This window comes from Falco peregrinus, chromosome 2 (genome assembly GCF_023634155.1).
Source record: "Falco peregrinus isolate bFalPer1 chromosome 2, bFalPer1.pri, whole genome shotgun sequence".
NCBI lineage: Eukaryota > Metazoa > Chordata > Aves > Falconiformes > Falconidae > Falco > Falco peregrinus.
In genome coordinates, this window is record NC_073722.1 from 1,300,524 (window position 1) to 1,317,157 (window position 16,634).

The following is a 16,634-nucleotide window of genomic DNA, read 5'->3' on the forward strand; positions in this document are numbered from 1 at the left end:
CAAGGGCACTTTTCTGGATCATGTTCAACTTGTTGCTCACCTGGATCTTCAGATCCTTTTGTACTTTGCTTTTTTAGACTGTCTGCCCTCAGTGTTGCATGGGCTTATTCCATCCAAAGTGGGGGGGGTTGTATTTGTACTTCGAGGCTTCAGTCAAACCTTCTCCTTCAGCTTATCAATATCCCTCTGAATGCCAGCTCTACCCTACATGACACTGACCACTGCCCCTAGACTGGTGTCATTCCTGAACTTCATCAGTAATGTTATGTTCTGCTCCATCATCCAAGCTATTGGTGAAAGCGTTCAATAATATTTGCCTGACAACTGCTGACCCTGAGGAATGCCACTGGTAACTGTCATCCACCCAGACTTCAAACTACCAACAACTAGTCTTCAAACTTGGCAACTGAGCTGGCAAGCTGAGTTTTTTCACCTGGATGCTATGGGACATTGTGTCAAAAGCCTTGTTAAAATAAAGCTAAATGGCATCCATTGCTCTCCCATTGACCCCAGAGCCAGTCATCTGATGTAGAACAAAATGTGGTTAGTCAGGTGCACTTCGCCTTTGGTAAAGCCATTCAGGTCACCTAAGCAGCACAGACTTGTGTGTGGTTCATAATGAGTTTTTATTTTCAGGCTACACGGACAAAAACTTTGTACTTGAGTCTGATAGGTTGGCCTCTCTTGCTGTTGTCCTGTTAGGACAATGTATGACATGGAAAAATATCATTATTCATAAAACATAAAAAGAAAAGCTGACTTTACCCAATAATACCAAAGACTGCCTGTAGTGTTAGTGGATTGAGTATTCTAGAGTGGAACAGTGAAAATGAATAAATTCTGTAAAATCACGAACTGAGGTTTTGGATGTCTGATCTGGATTTCCCATTGATTTTTTTTTAAACACTTTGACCAATTAGAAGGTTTCTCTGGAGCCAACTCGGCACTATCTGGGTTGGACTGCTATTGCCCTATGAGATCTTACTGGCAGATTTTTTAAGAAGTCAATGTTTGCCAATACTATGAAGCAGAAAATGAGATTGTGCAGTTATTTTCTATTCCAAATATAGGGTAAAACTGGATTAAATATTTAAACACCATAATTGCAGGAAAATGTTTCGTAATGGTGAATGATGCATAAATAGCATTCCTAGACTTACTATGTAAAATATTTCTGGAAATCATTTTAGGAAAGTGTCAAATATGCATTTAATTCATACTTCAAAATAATGAAAAAGCTTTTGTATGATAAACACACGTATTTAACAGATTTGTTCTTAGTTTTAAAATAGAAGGATTATTATTGTTACATTATGTATTCTATATGTATTAGAAGCTATGTGGCCATTCTACATGCCATGTACATTTCCATGCCAAGCAGTGTAACTCTTGTTAGAAGGAGTAACAAAATAAGTACGTCATCTCTTCTTGTTAATTCCCAATTTATATTTGAATCAATTACTGTTGGAACGGTCCAGATGTGACCCTTGGGAGTCCTGGATTTTAAGGGAAGCTCCCCTGGCCTTAATGCAGCATATGAATGGCAGACGCAAAAGGTGGTGGCAGAGGCTGCACAAGGCTGAGGTCGCCCTTAGTACGTGTCTGGACCTGTTGTCCAGTGGCACTGGAGGAGCAGTTGTCCCCTCCAGCTTCTGCACCCCTGCAGGGCTTTGGCATCTTTCAGCTCATTTGGGAACCTGGTGAGTTGTGGCTCTCGGCAATGTGAAGATTTGGGCATGCGACTCGTGGATTAGTGTGTTGCATCTGAAAAATTAAGATGTAGCCTTCTTTTGCTCCTCTTAATGTTAAAAAAATGCTGTTGGCCCAGTCATTCAGTTGGGAATAAGTGGTTACTTGACTGCTGTGCAAATGTTATACTAATGAATGGAGTATAACATCACGTAATTTTCCTACATTCCTACCACAGAGAAAAAGAATGTTGAGGGCTTTGATCCAAAGTAATCATGTTTCTGTTTTCATCCACCAGTTGTACAGTTTTACCATGTTGTGTGGAAAGACAGCTGGAATTATATACTACACAATTTTATACTTGGGAAGTAAATGAGCTCGGAAATATTTTTACAGGCTTCCATTTGCTGAAAAGAACTGAAACTACTTACTTGTCAATATATCTATGCCCTATATAACATATAATTCAGCCATTTTAATGAGAATTTTACGCCCAATGGCGTAACTTTCCGTTTTCAGTTGTAACTAATGTGCAACTAGTACCTAAAATGAAATTGGAAAGGTGAAACTACATTCAGCAGAGCACTTTTTCTCATGCACCTGCCTGAATTTAGAACGTTATTATTAAGAAACCAGTACTGAGAGTTTGATCTCTATGCTCAGTAACTAAACTGGGAGAAGCTGTATGTAGAGTAGTATGAAGATTAATATTTTCATTATCACAGCTTTTCAAAAAGAAGATGAGTCTAATGAAAGGAGATACTAAATATCAGTCCTGCAATGTAAGTCTCTGAAGTTCTGAATCACTAAGCTCAATTTCGGGACTGTGCTGCTTTATTAGGAGTGCAAATGTGTGATGCCACATTCGGGCCTTCTTCATGACCAGCTTACTACTACGTAAGACAGAAATACACGAGAGGTTGGGTGCCATGACACTGTCTGTGGTACGATCCCAGCGCAAAGAGCAATCCGTCCCAGTTTTGGAAGCGGGGAGATTACCCTGAACAGGGAATCAGGCAATGACGAAGAGACAATGGTGGGACAAAAATCACTGCATGGTGATTGTGTATGAGATCAGGTGCTGAAGCTGAAAGGTGAAAGTCAGGGAGACTTAATGTAACATTTCACATAAAATTAATTTCCACTAATGCTACGTAAAATGTACTTACAAAAAGCTAAATATATAGTTCTCTTGCTGGTTGTTGTCTTCTCTAAATCCTTCATAATATCTACTGGGAGGAGGTTGTGCATCATGGGACACACTTGAAAAGGTTTGGGAATTGCTGCAGTGTTACAGCAAGACTAGTAATCTCGAAGACCTAGTACAGGGCTTGTTTCTTTGCTCAGAGTAAAATCCCGTCATCCTTATTATAAAGAAATTATGGTATTTGGAAAGAGATACTTTCTGTTCCTGGTAAACTTTTTTTTTTCCTATCTGTAATTTTATTTTATCTAACAAAATAGGAAGCAGTTCAAAACAACAGTTCTTCCCCAGATTTCAGTGTGAAATTAAAATCTCTGGTTTTTAAATCATATCTACCTATATATACCCATGTGTATTACATATATATACTTCATTTATATATACACATTTATACAAACATCTTATTTATATCTATATATTATAGAATCTTCCTTTGTTATCCAAATAGGTGCCTGCAGGAATTTACTAGGTTTTGTTATTTACTAGGTTTTGTTAAGATTTAGAAAAACATTTATATTCTATACTTTAAAGGGAATATTATTTTTTTTAAACAGTAAGAACATGAAATATAGTATACTTTTTGGAGACCTCTCACAATGATACCATTTTTTAGCCACAGATCTAGAGAGGAATCAAGTGTCTTTTAGTTTGACTTGGATGCTGGTACCTGAATTTTGCCTATGAAGCATTTCCCATTTAAAGCATGTCAGAATCTTAAGCCCGATTCCTGTGTGCTTTCACTGAAATCAATGATTTCAACAGAAAGCAGTGGGAAGGAAAAAACCCAACCCAACCCACTTTCCTGAGCTACAATTCTGGTACTCTCGTGGAAAAGGGGAAAAGAGGGTTTTACTACTGATCTGGGACTGCTACGCATTATTTTTCTCACTGTCTTTCCTGATGTCTTTCAAAGATAACCATTCCCCCTTTCTCAAGAATTGGACCGTGACACAGGGTTTGTTGGATGTGGGTACTATCCTGCATTCAGTTGGGATTGTCTAGGAAACTAGTCAGGCATTCGAGTTTGTAAGGTTTTGTAAGATGGGAAGAACTTTGCTTCTCAGTAGGATGTGTACAGATGTGGGGGTTTGAGATTCCATATGGACGGATGCATGAACCCAACTGGGCCAGAAAGGAGACTGTTGCTTTGTTCTTGTGAAGATAGTGGTGTTCCTCAGGGAAAGCGTAGCTGAGGGGAAAGGATAGGAATGGATCAGAAAAGTTGGCCAGAGGCTGCATAGTTTATGTTGTAGGGGATCAGCTTATACTTAAGTCGTCCATTATATATAAGCTATATATGATATATAGTGAGACTGCTGGTTCCGCTAGTGTTGGATACCAGACCTTACACCTGGTCACGCAACACTTCCAAGCATTTTTAATTCCCATCAGTTTGCAGTATGAGACAATATGTCATTTGCATCTTGTCATGGGAATTAGTCTACTGCTTATGGACTGTCTAGAAAACAGCTTAATGCTGGTCTGGAAAGGCTTATGCAAGAGCAAAAAGCCATTTCTATTGTTTTCGCTTTTCAATGCATCTGTCATGAAATACTTGTTTTCATTTGTGGAAAACTTACGAAATATATGAATAGCACTGGAACCATGAATTTATTGAGTTACACGAAAACCTCATAGTTGGTTTTTTTTTGTAGTTATTTCTTTCTTATTTGTAGTTAAGCATCTCTAGAGAATATTTGACATAGGTTTTTTTCTTCTATTTTGGTATGAGAGGGAGATTAGTTGTCTGTTAGAAACACATAGTATTTGGCATACTCTGGAAGTAAACCAGGCTTTATGAGGATTCTAACTGAAGAAAAAACTTAGTTACCGTAGTAGTATTTTTTAATGCGCATTAATGGTATATTTGATGTTCTCATACATGGTGTGTCTCAGTAAATGGAAGGATCCAGCTGAGTAACTTTCTTTGCTAATGAAAATGTTTTCTACTCAGCAGATGACAGTTTAGGTCAATGATTGTAAAGACAAAACAGCATGTATACAACGCAAGTAATAAATAAGCAAAATTTACACAGGGAAAAAACCCGTACTTTCAAGGCTTTAGAGGTAGAATGGATCAGCTGTCATCAGCTTCAGAATGTTTTTGATTTTGAAAGACAAATACATTTTTCCTCATTTCAGCTAAGATAATTTGGACATGTGAGTGCTAAGTATCAATGCACATGTGGGTTTGAAGGTAGGCAAGCAGAATGTTCTCTGATGGTTGCAATGATGGCTTTTACTGCAAAATAGTATCAGATTAAACAGCTTTCTCATTTAGCAGACAGCTTTATCAGAAACAATGCAAAGAAGCCTTAAAGTAGATTCATGGGCCATGTGTGTATCCCTCATATCTTACACAAAGTCAGGTTAAGTATTTTTGAAGCCCACTAAGCAAATCGCTAGCTCCTGTGACTCCAACTCTCCCCAGTTCCCTGAGAATCCTGTATTTTGTTTAGTATTCAAAGTGTGTGATGAGAAATAAAAGGATGAAGATGGATTTTGAACCTTTTTCTCACATCTGGAGTAACAAGTTAATTATCTATCACCTCAAAACATCCCACCTGAATGACACGTGTCAATGATATGGTATTGCTGTAAGCGCTGTAAATATGAGTGTTTCATTCTTTCACATCAAGCACTACAATAAAACGTGCTCTTGGTTTGCACGAGCATGTATAAACCCCATTTCAAGAAAGCTGCTTTTGGATCATTAGCAGTAGATACAGTGCTCACCATGCAAATTGGCCAAAATGTCCAGAAAAAATGGCAGCTCTACCACTGGGCTTTGCAGTGGCTTCCAGCAGTTTTGCTGCATGGAGGGCAATTAGGAGCTGGACTCAAAGGGAGGTTATCACAATCAGCCAAGGACTAATATATGTCACTGTACTGATGTCAAACTGGAACTCACCCTGGCTTCCACTATGACATTACCGATAATCTTGCGGATGAATGCTTGACAGACTCTTCATGGGTAGAAATAACATATTTCGGCCTTTAAGATACCTGATTTTCCTGGATGGCTTGAAGGAAAAAATCAGACCTTTATTACTGACGTAAGAGGAATTACTACTGTCTTATTTACCTCTTTAATAGATTTTAAACCACTGAAGTTTAAAGTAAAGAGGCTTTTTTTGCTCAAAATGTTTTTCTTTTCTGAATTCTTTCAGTAGTTATACCTGACAAAACATGAAGATGATGGCTTAGGAAATTGAAATCTATTGCTTTCAATGAAGTATATAAAATACTAAGCAATCATATCAACAGTTAGCATTGTAAACCAAGAAAGGCTCTAAAAGAATCAAGTGCACACCAGGCAAGGCTGAACAAGGCAGATAGAACTTGTTTATACTTAAATTTCTAACTGTGTCAATTTACCCTATGAATTAATGAAACCACAGCAAAAATACAAAAAAATGTGGAGGTTTTTTGTATACTGTAGAACAACTGCAACAAGAAAACAAAACATGTCACATCCCACATAAGAGAAGCATGGCAGAAGTGAGAAATGGGAATTAGTGACATGAACTAGATGAAGGATATTTATTCCAATACTTGTCAAGAACTACAAACTAACAGCAAGTAATAATATCCTGGACAGTTTAGTTCCTTCTTGAACATCTGCTGGCACGTTACAAGAACATGAATAGTCAGTTAAATAGTACTGGAATCCGGGTCTTCCATTTTAAAAAATCAACAGCAATAGTTCATATATTCTCCCTTTCTGACTTGAATTTTATTTAATATTTCATACAAGGTATAACAACTCAAACAGAAGGGATCTGAGAGAAACTTTTCTGTATGTTTCGGGCATAAAGACGATGTTAGTACCTTCTGAATATCTACCAGATTTTACTTCACAGGGTAAATAGAGATGTCATCAGTTTATCTATCTTGATGGAGTTTAGGCATATAGTTGTGCTGCACCATAGGCATTTGCAAAAATGCATCTTCAGGTTAGGGAAATTACTTTGGAAAGCTGCCTTCCGTGGATTGGGGGCAAAGGAATGAGGATTTTTAGGGTTTAAGTTTAGGATTTAGATACTGCTCACAGTGATTATGAAGGCAACTGTGGATCTAATCCTTTATGTATTTTTATGTGTTCCTTGGTTTTCTTCTTTAAAAATTCATCGGTGACAAGGAAATTTTAAGTGCTGACTCGTGAGTATTTGTAAGACTTACCTACTTTTTTGGCATGGCATTTCACTACGTTGCAAACTCCCCCAGCAGGAACAATGTAGTTAAGAGACCACAATTTGGTCTAAACTATCTCTTTTAAAACTTCCTGAATCTTACATAAAACAGTTTTTCTGTCAGTGGGTGTTGTGTTGAATGCACTTAATCTTAATGAACGCTTCAGTAATGGTGGGATATTTAATTTTCTCTTACTTTTTCAGTCCTTTCCCATGAAATGTGCTTTGAGCTTTGCAGTGTTGCTCCCTCTCTTGAAAACCTAGCAAGAATTGTAGTAGATATCTATTGTTTCATTTTGTGTAAAAACAGTAATGAAAGTTATGGATGATGTCTTCTCAAGCTACGGTGCTCTAACAGCTATAGTTACCTATCTGGTAAATGCAAAGAGTTTTCAGGTAGAATATTCTTGGGTATGTGTAGCTCTTCCCTCCTTCAGAAATCAATGATGTTAGAGCAACCTGTGAAGAACAGCAGTGCCTGATGACATTCACCAGGCCTTCCTACTCCGAAGACTGATCACAGTCTTACCGTGATGCCATTAAAATGAGTAATACCACTTAAATCAGAAGAATCAGTGACATCAGGGACAAGCTGCCTCCTGCAGATGTAATGGTTCTGACTTGTCTTCAGCTAACCTCTTGACGTTCTCCTCAGGGGCCAAGAGAATTATTTATTTAGTCGTTTGTTTATTTTTGCTTTCGTGAGCATTGACTTTTCTTCCTGGGAGTTTAAGCAGCCTCCTAATACAGATAATCTTCCGTCTAAGCTAAAAGCAGCTCCAAGAAGCTGTCCTTTGTGTAAGTCACAGGAGAAGCCAGGATCTCGGCAGCACTGGTGGCTGCAGTTGCATGCCCAGTTTGAAACCACCCAGAGAGTATGTTGGGGTAGGAACCCGCGTACGCACTTCGGCAGGACCCTGGCTAGTGGAAAGAGTCAATAACTGAAGTGGGACTGGGGGCTGTGAAAAGCCAAGTTTTAACCTGCTGGCTGTTTATGGGCTTTTTGTCATATCGTTGCTAGGGTTACTAAAATAAAAATAGTTATTTCGGAAGTATTTTTTCAAAATAAACTACAGTTAAAGAATATAAGACATACTTCCTGTATGTTTTAAAGAACAATGACAAGTAATTAATAAAGGGAAATGTTAACTGGTAGATTTTCAACAGCTGAAGACATGTGATTGTAAAGATATGTAAAATCTGAATGTTTGTAAACTTAGTACAGTATAAATGTAATGCAGTAATATACTGAATGATTGAGTATTAATCTTCCAAAAGAATAACACACTTGTATATATATAAAAAATATATACTTTATATATGTATGTTATACATATATACACACACACTTACAGCAATATTAAAACATCTTGTTGCTGCACTGTCAACTGCTGCAAATAAATACATGAAAGTGCTGTCAGACAGTTTTATAGTTCCCCCACAAATGACACTAATACGTACTTAATATGGATTGAAAACTCAAGTCTCTCATTTTCGGAAATTACCTTTGATAAATTCTTAATCTCTACATAAAGCACATATTTGTATTTTTTCATAGTCTGGAAATGAAAGTAAATATTAGCACAGTATCTTACTCTAATGGATGCAACTGACTTGATTTAGCCTCAGAAAAAAAACCACAGTCTTTGCTTTTTTTAAACTTACCTTAATTTTACTTAAGTTTAATTCCAGGGACCATGTTTGCTCATATGTTTAGATTTTTTTTTTTTTTCTGAAAACAATACAAGTCCAAGGTATTTTAGTGATTCATTAACAGGTTATTTGCTATATTTTAAATTAAGTATATCTTAAATGGTTTACTGAAAACTGAATGGAGCAAATGAAACAAGGTGTTAACTCATGGACTAAGCTGAACCTCAAGTGTTCTGTGACCTGGTAGCTCTCATCCAAATAACTGGACAGAGTGCAGGGTGGTGAAAAGAACATTCATCTTATGAGCCAACCTGACTGTACATATTACCTATCTTTACATATGGCATTCTCCTTCTGGAAGGGATCCTGTGATCACATTTCATCTGTCTTCACAGTGGTGTAAAGCACAGAGGTGGGTACATCTGTGCTATGGAAGAGCAGAGGCCTCAGGTCTGTTTTGGCACGTTTGAGAAGTCTCCTTAGCTACCCTTGCGCCTGGATTTTTTCCACAGTGTGAATGAGATGAACATGAACTCAATTACAAGGCTGAATTTAGTTGCAAAATGCTGTGCTGGACATTGTCGAGGCTGTACGAGTGCAATGTTAGACTGCAGAAACAGCACCCATGGAATGAATATTGTCTTTTGTGTTTCAAATGTAATCTGCTAGGGTGAATTCTGCACCTGTTATTTTTATTTGCAAGTTTGCTTTGGGAGGTTCTCAACTGTGATAATTTTTATTATTTTCTTGGGCAGACTGGATTTGCACACTTGGAATGCGAAGTTTCAGACTTCTTTTTAACACTTTCTTCTTTCATGTATGTATACTTAAGAGTATCACTAGACATATAAAAACAAATTAATCCCCGCGTTGGCATGATTATTTAAAGTAGAGAGGGGGAAGCGGTGTTAATGATAATAGAGAAGAAAGCAATGCCATTCTTAGTGAGATACTGGATATAAAAGGGCTGTTCTTACGAGCAGATTGAGATATGGTCCAGAAATCTAAGAGAAGTAATTTGAGAAAGGGGGCCCAAAGGGGAAGAGTTCAATGACCACATACGGCTGATTATAAATGTAGAAAATGGATAAAGAGTTTGCTGAAACTCAGTTGAAAGGTCAGGAACGTATACAGTACCCTTACCCAGGAAAAACATATGATTCTATGAGACGTTATTTTCATGACAATGTTTTGCTGAAAAGCAAAGGGAATAAATGATAATACACAATTTTCAGAGATTTCCATAGCAGTTTGCCACAAGTAGCAATGCTTATACAAAAGAGCAAAGCATTGTGTTTTAAGAATGTGCTGTGTTTTAAAATTCAACACATTCTTAAAGCTGAAGTATGGTCCTCTGATTCATAGCTTCAGACTATAGATAAAATACACAATTTTATAATGATAAATTACTGAAATTTTAGAAACTGTGCTATCATAAAATTGGTGACCTCTTAATGGTTGGTACTGTTCAGATTCCGTTACAACATTTGGGCATGAAAACGTAGATGAAATGAGTCCAGATATGTTACTCTACAAAAATGTTCTGATCTATGCAGAGCTTTTAAGAATTCTAGTGTAATCTGGAGTCTTAAACCTGCATTGAACTGGCCTAATCTTATTAATCCTTGTTAGTCCCTCATATTTATTACATTTTAAAAAATCAAATACCTGGTCCATTTGGTCTTAGTATTCAATCTCAATCAGAAGATTGTCTGTCCTGTGTTCTTTCCCAGAAGTTTTATCTGAAATGGGAAAGGAAAAGAGAAGGCAAACAAAAGGAAGCTATTAAAAAAATTTCAACTGTTATTTTAATTTTTTCAATGAAGTAAAAATCCTGTAATATTAGAAGTTATTACTAGATCATATTGACTAAATTACAGAAGTTCTGAAAATTGATTTGATCACCTTTCAACTTTTCTACTTGAGGGCAACCTTTTGTACCCCCAATTAATGCAAAATTAAGGCTTATTTAATGTATTAAATAATGTTTAAAGAATGTATTCTTAAATTAAATAATATTTAAAAGAACATAGTCTATTCCCCAGCTTAATCTGTTGATGAGCTTGTTGGCTGCATAAATTATCCCATTCTCACCTTTTGGCATAGATGTGGTTGCTAGTTATACTTCCAGAAAATCAGAGAGAGAGAGAGAGCGCGCGATGTTAAAATTCAAGGGCATCTGGAGTTGTCACAGCAATCTGACGACTGAAAATGAGAATACTGAAAGCAAGCCCAACACTAAGCCTTTCAAGATGATACACTACATATGCAAGATTTCATGCTGGTCTTTGAAATAGAACTAGGAGAACTGATTTACTATCAACTTGTTCAACATGAATTAAACAAACGTGTCAGCAGACTAACAACATTCACACTGTAAACAGTATGTCCTTCTGTTAATAAAGGTAGAGAAGAGCTGTTCTGCATAATTTATGGTCGCCATACAATATAATATTGAAAGTGTACAGAAACCATTCTAAATTCCTGATGAAATGCAAGCATAACTCTGTTTACTATTAAATGTGATTTATTGCAGAGTTACACGTGCCCTCTCTCCCCCTGCTTGTATTTTTTGTAGAAGGTACAGGGATTTTAGACAGATAACAATAATAAGCTTTTTAATCAAGAGTTAGTCCAGAACTTGTATACAGAATTATCACCTATATTTTTAATCTTCTTTTAAGCTGTACAGTCTTTTAAATGTATTTTACAAATACTAAATTAAGATTTGAAATGAAGATGAAAATTGCAAGGAGATTATAATCAAGTAACACTCAAAACGGTGTAAATCTGTCAGCTACTTTATATAATAGATGCAAGGAAGATTTGCTGTGCAGATTATGCCACCACTCTATACTTCTCTACAGAGAAACACTTGCTAAAATACTGATGATTTTGTGACAGTACTGAGATAGACAGATTTTATCACAGAATGGGAAATCTGTAGCCTATACTAATGATAATAATTGTGATATTTATTAAGTTCTTATGTATAATGCATTTTTAAAACACGTTATTTTTATACAAAGCAGAATTGGAGACCCTGATTACCAGAAAATGCTATCAACTGCTTGCGTATATCATTCTAATCATCTGCATACCTTTGAGAATGGCTGACCAGTCATTTTACTCAGACATAAATCTGATTTGTGGTAATCCTTAGAAGTCAACTCTTTGTTTTCTCTAAATCTTAGTTTTACCTAGTGATTTACATAATTTATGTCCAAGAGTCTCAATATTTGGAAAGTTAAGAAACTGAAAAAAAAAGGCATTCAAGAAAGTAATCCTTACTGAATTTTGATTTTGATTTTTTTTTTTTTTTGTAATCAAGTTGGAGCTTCCTGCTCAGTGCTCTCGGTTTCAAACTCCCTGCCCTGACGGGTTTTATCATTTTGGAGTGTAGCATGCTCAGTAGAAATCCAAATATCTGCTTAGCCAGAATAGTTTTATGAGCTCTGTTTTCACGAACTCTTCAAGTAGTTTAGAGATGTAAAGTGAGCATCGCTCAGTTTAGTAGTATTTTTATTTGCACAGTATTGTAACATGCAGTTTTGATAATCTACATAGAATTACTTGTAGGAATGCAGTTTTGCTCTGTCTTCACTTGTGCCCTCCTCCTTTTAAACCACAAGTACATATTTTATCTGTTAGATACTGGCTTACTTTATATCTGTTCTCCATTCCTGGTTTCAGATTTGGTTTGTCCTTCCCCTACTGCCTCTGTTCCGTATTGGGCTTAGATAGAAATTAACGCTAATTTTGGGAGCTTCACCAATACTTTGTTGTCCCAAGTCTTCATTTAAGTTTGCTCTTTAATTGATTTCTTAGGGTGTTTATGCTTCCTTCAAGCAGCTGACACACAGAATGCCTGGATCTTTAGTAATACTGAATCCAATTCTGACTATTAACCTCTTCCTATTGGACTGATATTGCCGGTTTAGACACTGATGATCTGCATGACTACTAATTCAATCAATGGGAATTGTGTGTTGCTATACTAGATGAAGCTGTGTGTCGATGTTAAATTGTCACCCAGAGCTCAACCTGCATTTGACTACTGATGAAATACAGTAATAAAGACATTCCAGTATCTGTATGCCTAAACTTAATCCTATTATCCTATTTGGAAAATAAATAGCTGGCCTCTTTGGAAGAACATTGAGGACACTACAAGTACAGTGGGAAGTGTGAACTCTCAAACTGCCTCTTTGTTAGATTGTCTCAACCCGCACTGGGGACTGACTAATTAAAAGTAGCTTTCACTCAGTTCTAGGAACTCGGATATCTAAATATGCAAGAATCTAGAAAAGCAACCCTCTCCCACCAACTTTCTAGGAAATAAATAGACTTCATTAATAAGTCTTAAGAACAGCTGCTTAGAACCAGCATTGATATCTCAAATTATTTTTACAGATCTGCCCACTCCTGTCACAAAAAATCTTGCTTTGCCTCACTTCTGCACCCCATAACGTTTACGTAATTTAACAACATCTTTCCAACTTCTAAAATATTTTAATTTTCAACAGACTGTTTTATGCACATTGTTTTTTCCATGAAAGTTAAAAATCTTACCTCTTTTTAGTGTTGCAGATGTTTGATTTCACATTCTCTTTAACAAAAAGACAATTTTTAATGTAGAAATTATGTCAATCCATACCAGACTGGTAGAAGTCCTTTCACTGGAATACAAATTGTATTTCTTTCCTGCAAAGTATTTTTGCACACACATGCACTGTTGCTCAAGATACGTGATTGACTATATGAAAGAGTAAAGTGCACCAAAGCATTCTGAATTGTTTAGTTGTAGATTTTACAATATAGCCTGTAATACTAAATAAAAAACCACAGTTGGCATTTCCGCTTTCATACCATATAACTTTCAATAGTCATTATTTAACATTATTCATTAGGAATGCTGACAAAGAATAAAATAGAAGGTGAATATATTGGAATGTGAGTGGTTGCTGCTGTCCTTTAAACATAGTCCTTATCCCTGGGTAACACCCAGGATCTCCAGTGTTTTCATTACTTATTAATTCCTGCCTTGCTAGTTTCATTCTAGGGACAGAAATATCACTGGCCATGAAATACTAAGTATAGCTCTTTCTATTTCAAATTACATATACACAAGCACGAGACAAGGTCTGTAGTCTTCCTTTCATAAAACTGCCTTCTCTTAATCACCTTTCTCCCTTGTAAGAACCCTAACAATAAAGCCGAATTATAGACCCTTTCCTTAAGCAGATGATTAAACATTCTCACCATTATATAATACAATTTCCATTTTATTTTAAACATACTTTGCATGATATAAAAATATTGATCACAGTGAGCTTTAACAATTGTTACTGCTATAAACAGAAATGCTGCACAATGGTTTTAGTGGAAATAAATTATATAGTCATTATCTCTTTAAAAAAAAAAAATCACAAGAAGGAGAACCTAGGCTGTTTGGTCATTGGCAGAAAATAAGTCCTTATTGAGTTCTTTACAAAACATGAACCCCAGTTATTTCCTACATTTGCTTTCCACATCTTGAGAAAAGCACAATGAGTCTGTCTCTGAAAGCCCCACAGGGTCTCTGGTGAACATTTAATTCCAAATATTAGGAGTTTCTGTTGTTCTTTTGTTCTAATGGAAAAATGTACACCCAAATAGCAAGTAGCACTCTCATCACTAATTCATAAGTGGTCTTTTCCAATATGTGGGTACACAGCGGCACACTTCTTCACTAAAATAAAATCCAGCATCACAACGTTTTGTTCGGACTGTACACGGTGGTCTGTAACAACTAAAGAAATGAAAAAAAGCAAGCATTAATATAATATGATCATTTATATTAACCTGAAGTAGAAATTTCTGAGCATTCAGATTGCCATTTCTGAACGGAACATTTAATTCCTACAAAAACTTACCCTTTAACTTCTGTTTATGTTTTTGCAACTACCTTCAATTGGACTATTCTTCACAAAAGACAATGAAAGAACAATGGATGCTATTGAAGAGAAATTATTCTATTGCAACAGATACTCATGAATATTTTTAACATATTGCCTGGTTGTAATTGCATTCTAATCTCGAGTAGCATTGTTTGAAATCTAATTTTGCAAAGACAATAGGGTTTTTTTTGTACTCAAATTGGCTTGTTATGACCTACTGCATGCTGCCGGTTTGAGGTGGCAATCTGCATTTCAGGTGATAATCAAATCTACCATCTTCTTACACAGGACTGTTTCTCACCTTAATCACTAATGCAATAAGCCTAAGAGAGATTAGTCTTGAAAATGAGAACATACTTCCTTTCAAGTTGCAGACTCCTACAGTCACTCTGAGGTGAGTGGGAATGCATCGACATTTCAAATTGCATCTATGTCCATTCTGAAGTAAGATCAAAGCCTGCATGTTTACGATAAATCTTCAAGGAAAAAGAACTGAAATAGGTCCTATTTGATTAAAGTAAGTTTAACAAAATCGAGCATTAAACCACAAGTCACATCTACCTAAGAAGCAGCAGAACTTTTCTTCACAGATTCCTTGACTGAAAAATAGAACTTGGACAAAGATAGTATCTGTGGTTGTTCCTGAACTCTTCCTTTTCCTATTTTATTTTTCTATTAAAACAAGAACTTGACCTAAAATAACCTTACAATAACAATGCTAAATACTTTCTGGTGTATAATGGAGACAAAGTACAAGTCTGGGTGTTTTTTTTCAGACGCTGGCAATGAGTCAAAAGACAAAAGTATACGTTTTGAATTTCAACACAGTTATACTTAAAACTTGCATTTAAATAATGTGTGCCTGTTTGTGAAACACTGGTATTATGAGCTATTACTATAATTCATACTTACTTCAGTTCAAAGACACTACAGTACACTATATTAAGGCAATGTCGCTACCCTCTTCCCTATGTAACTCTTGTTTCAGGCTTGTGGCTACTCTTATTATTGTTGCAGATAAGTTAATACGCTGTGTGCTTGTTTTGGATACCAGGTTACTACTCTGCTGTAATTTTTTTATGATCTGAGGTCTGGATTACAGTTACATTAACTTACACCAGCTAGTTCAACCAGTGAACCTGGCTATGAGGAAAACATCAAGGAATGAGGAAGACTGCAAACGTGACATTTATTAACTAGTCACGTCTTGTTCAGTGTTTTCAGTGTCATTAATCCCAGATTAGTTCATCAGTGTGGTCTCTGTAATTAAGGGAGTAACATTATTTTGTGCCACTTCATAAAGATATTTGAGATCAGTGTAACAGCTCATTGGAATCTCTCAAAACCCTACTGATCTTTTGCCCAACGGAGTTTGGAAACAGTCGTAAAAGGCAACGAAAATGTTTGCCAAATGACCTAGCACTCAGATCCAATCTGAGCAAATGGGCAACCAGCAGTAGGCCTGCTCTGGGAAAAAGGTGCTCCATGGAGATGAGACTGAAACACTGAACTTGCCCTTTTGCCTCTCTCTGACACCAAAGTTAGACTATTTCATGTACTGAAGGACCGTAAAATGAAATAAGAAAAAAAAAAAAAAAAAAAATGACAAAGCCAAACTCTTCCACCCACTATACAACACGCTGTACAAAATGAAAAGCAGTCACACAATCACTCGATATGAGGAGTTCCCTTTGTTTAGGATTCATGCCTCCTAGTGAACTGTGAACTTCAACTTACAGTTGAGAGTGCTGTAAAGCACCATTCCCACGGGAGCTTGTGTCCAGCAGCAGTCAAGGTCGGGCTACTGCAGTCCTACCCTTATCTGGGACATGGCAACAGAGCAAGAAAGCCTCTCCTCCTCTAAGAGGCTTTGCAGCTGAGGTGCCTAGCTATCTGGCCCTGCCAAAACTGACCAAAATAAATTTTTGAGGTGATAGCACAGGGTGAATAGCAGCA

General features: G+C 36.5%; 1 protein-coding gene across 1 annotated transcript in view; it reads right to left on the reverse strand.

Annotated features, from left to right (window-relative positions):
- Window positions 1-14,003: 14,003 nt before the first annotated feature.
- Window positions 14,004-16,634, reverse strand: part of VEGFC (vascular endothelial growth factor C) — an 82,416-nt gene continuing 79,785 nt past the window's right edge. The window contains 1 exon segment of the mRNA XM_005236698.4: window positions 14,004-14,530. Coding sequence (XP_005236755.2) covers window positions 14,416-14,530 — 115 coding nt within the window. The 3' untranslated portion in view covers window positions 14,004-14,415.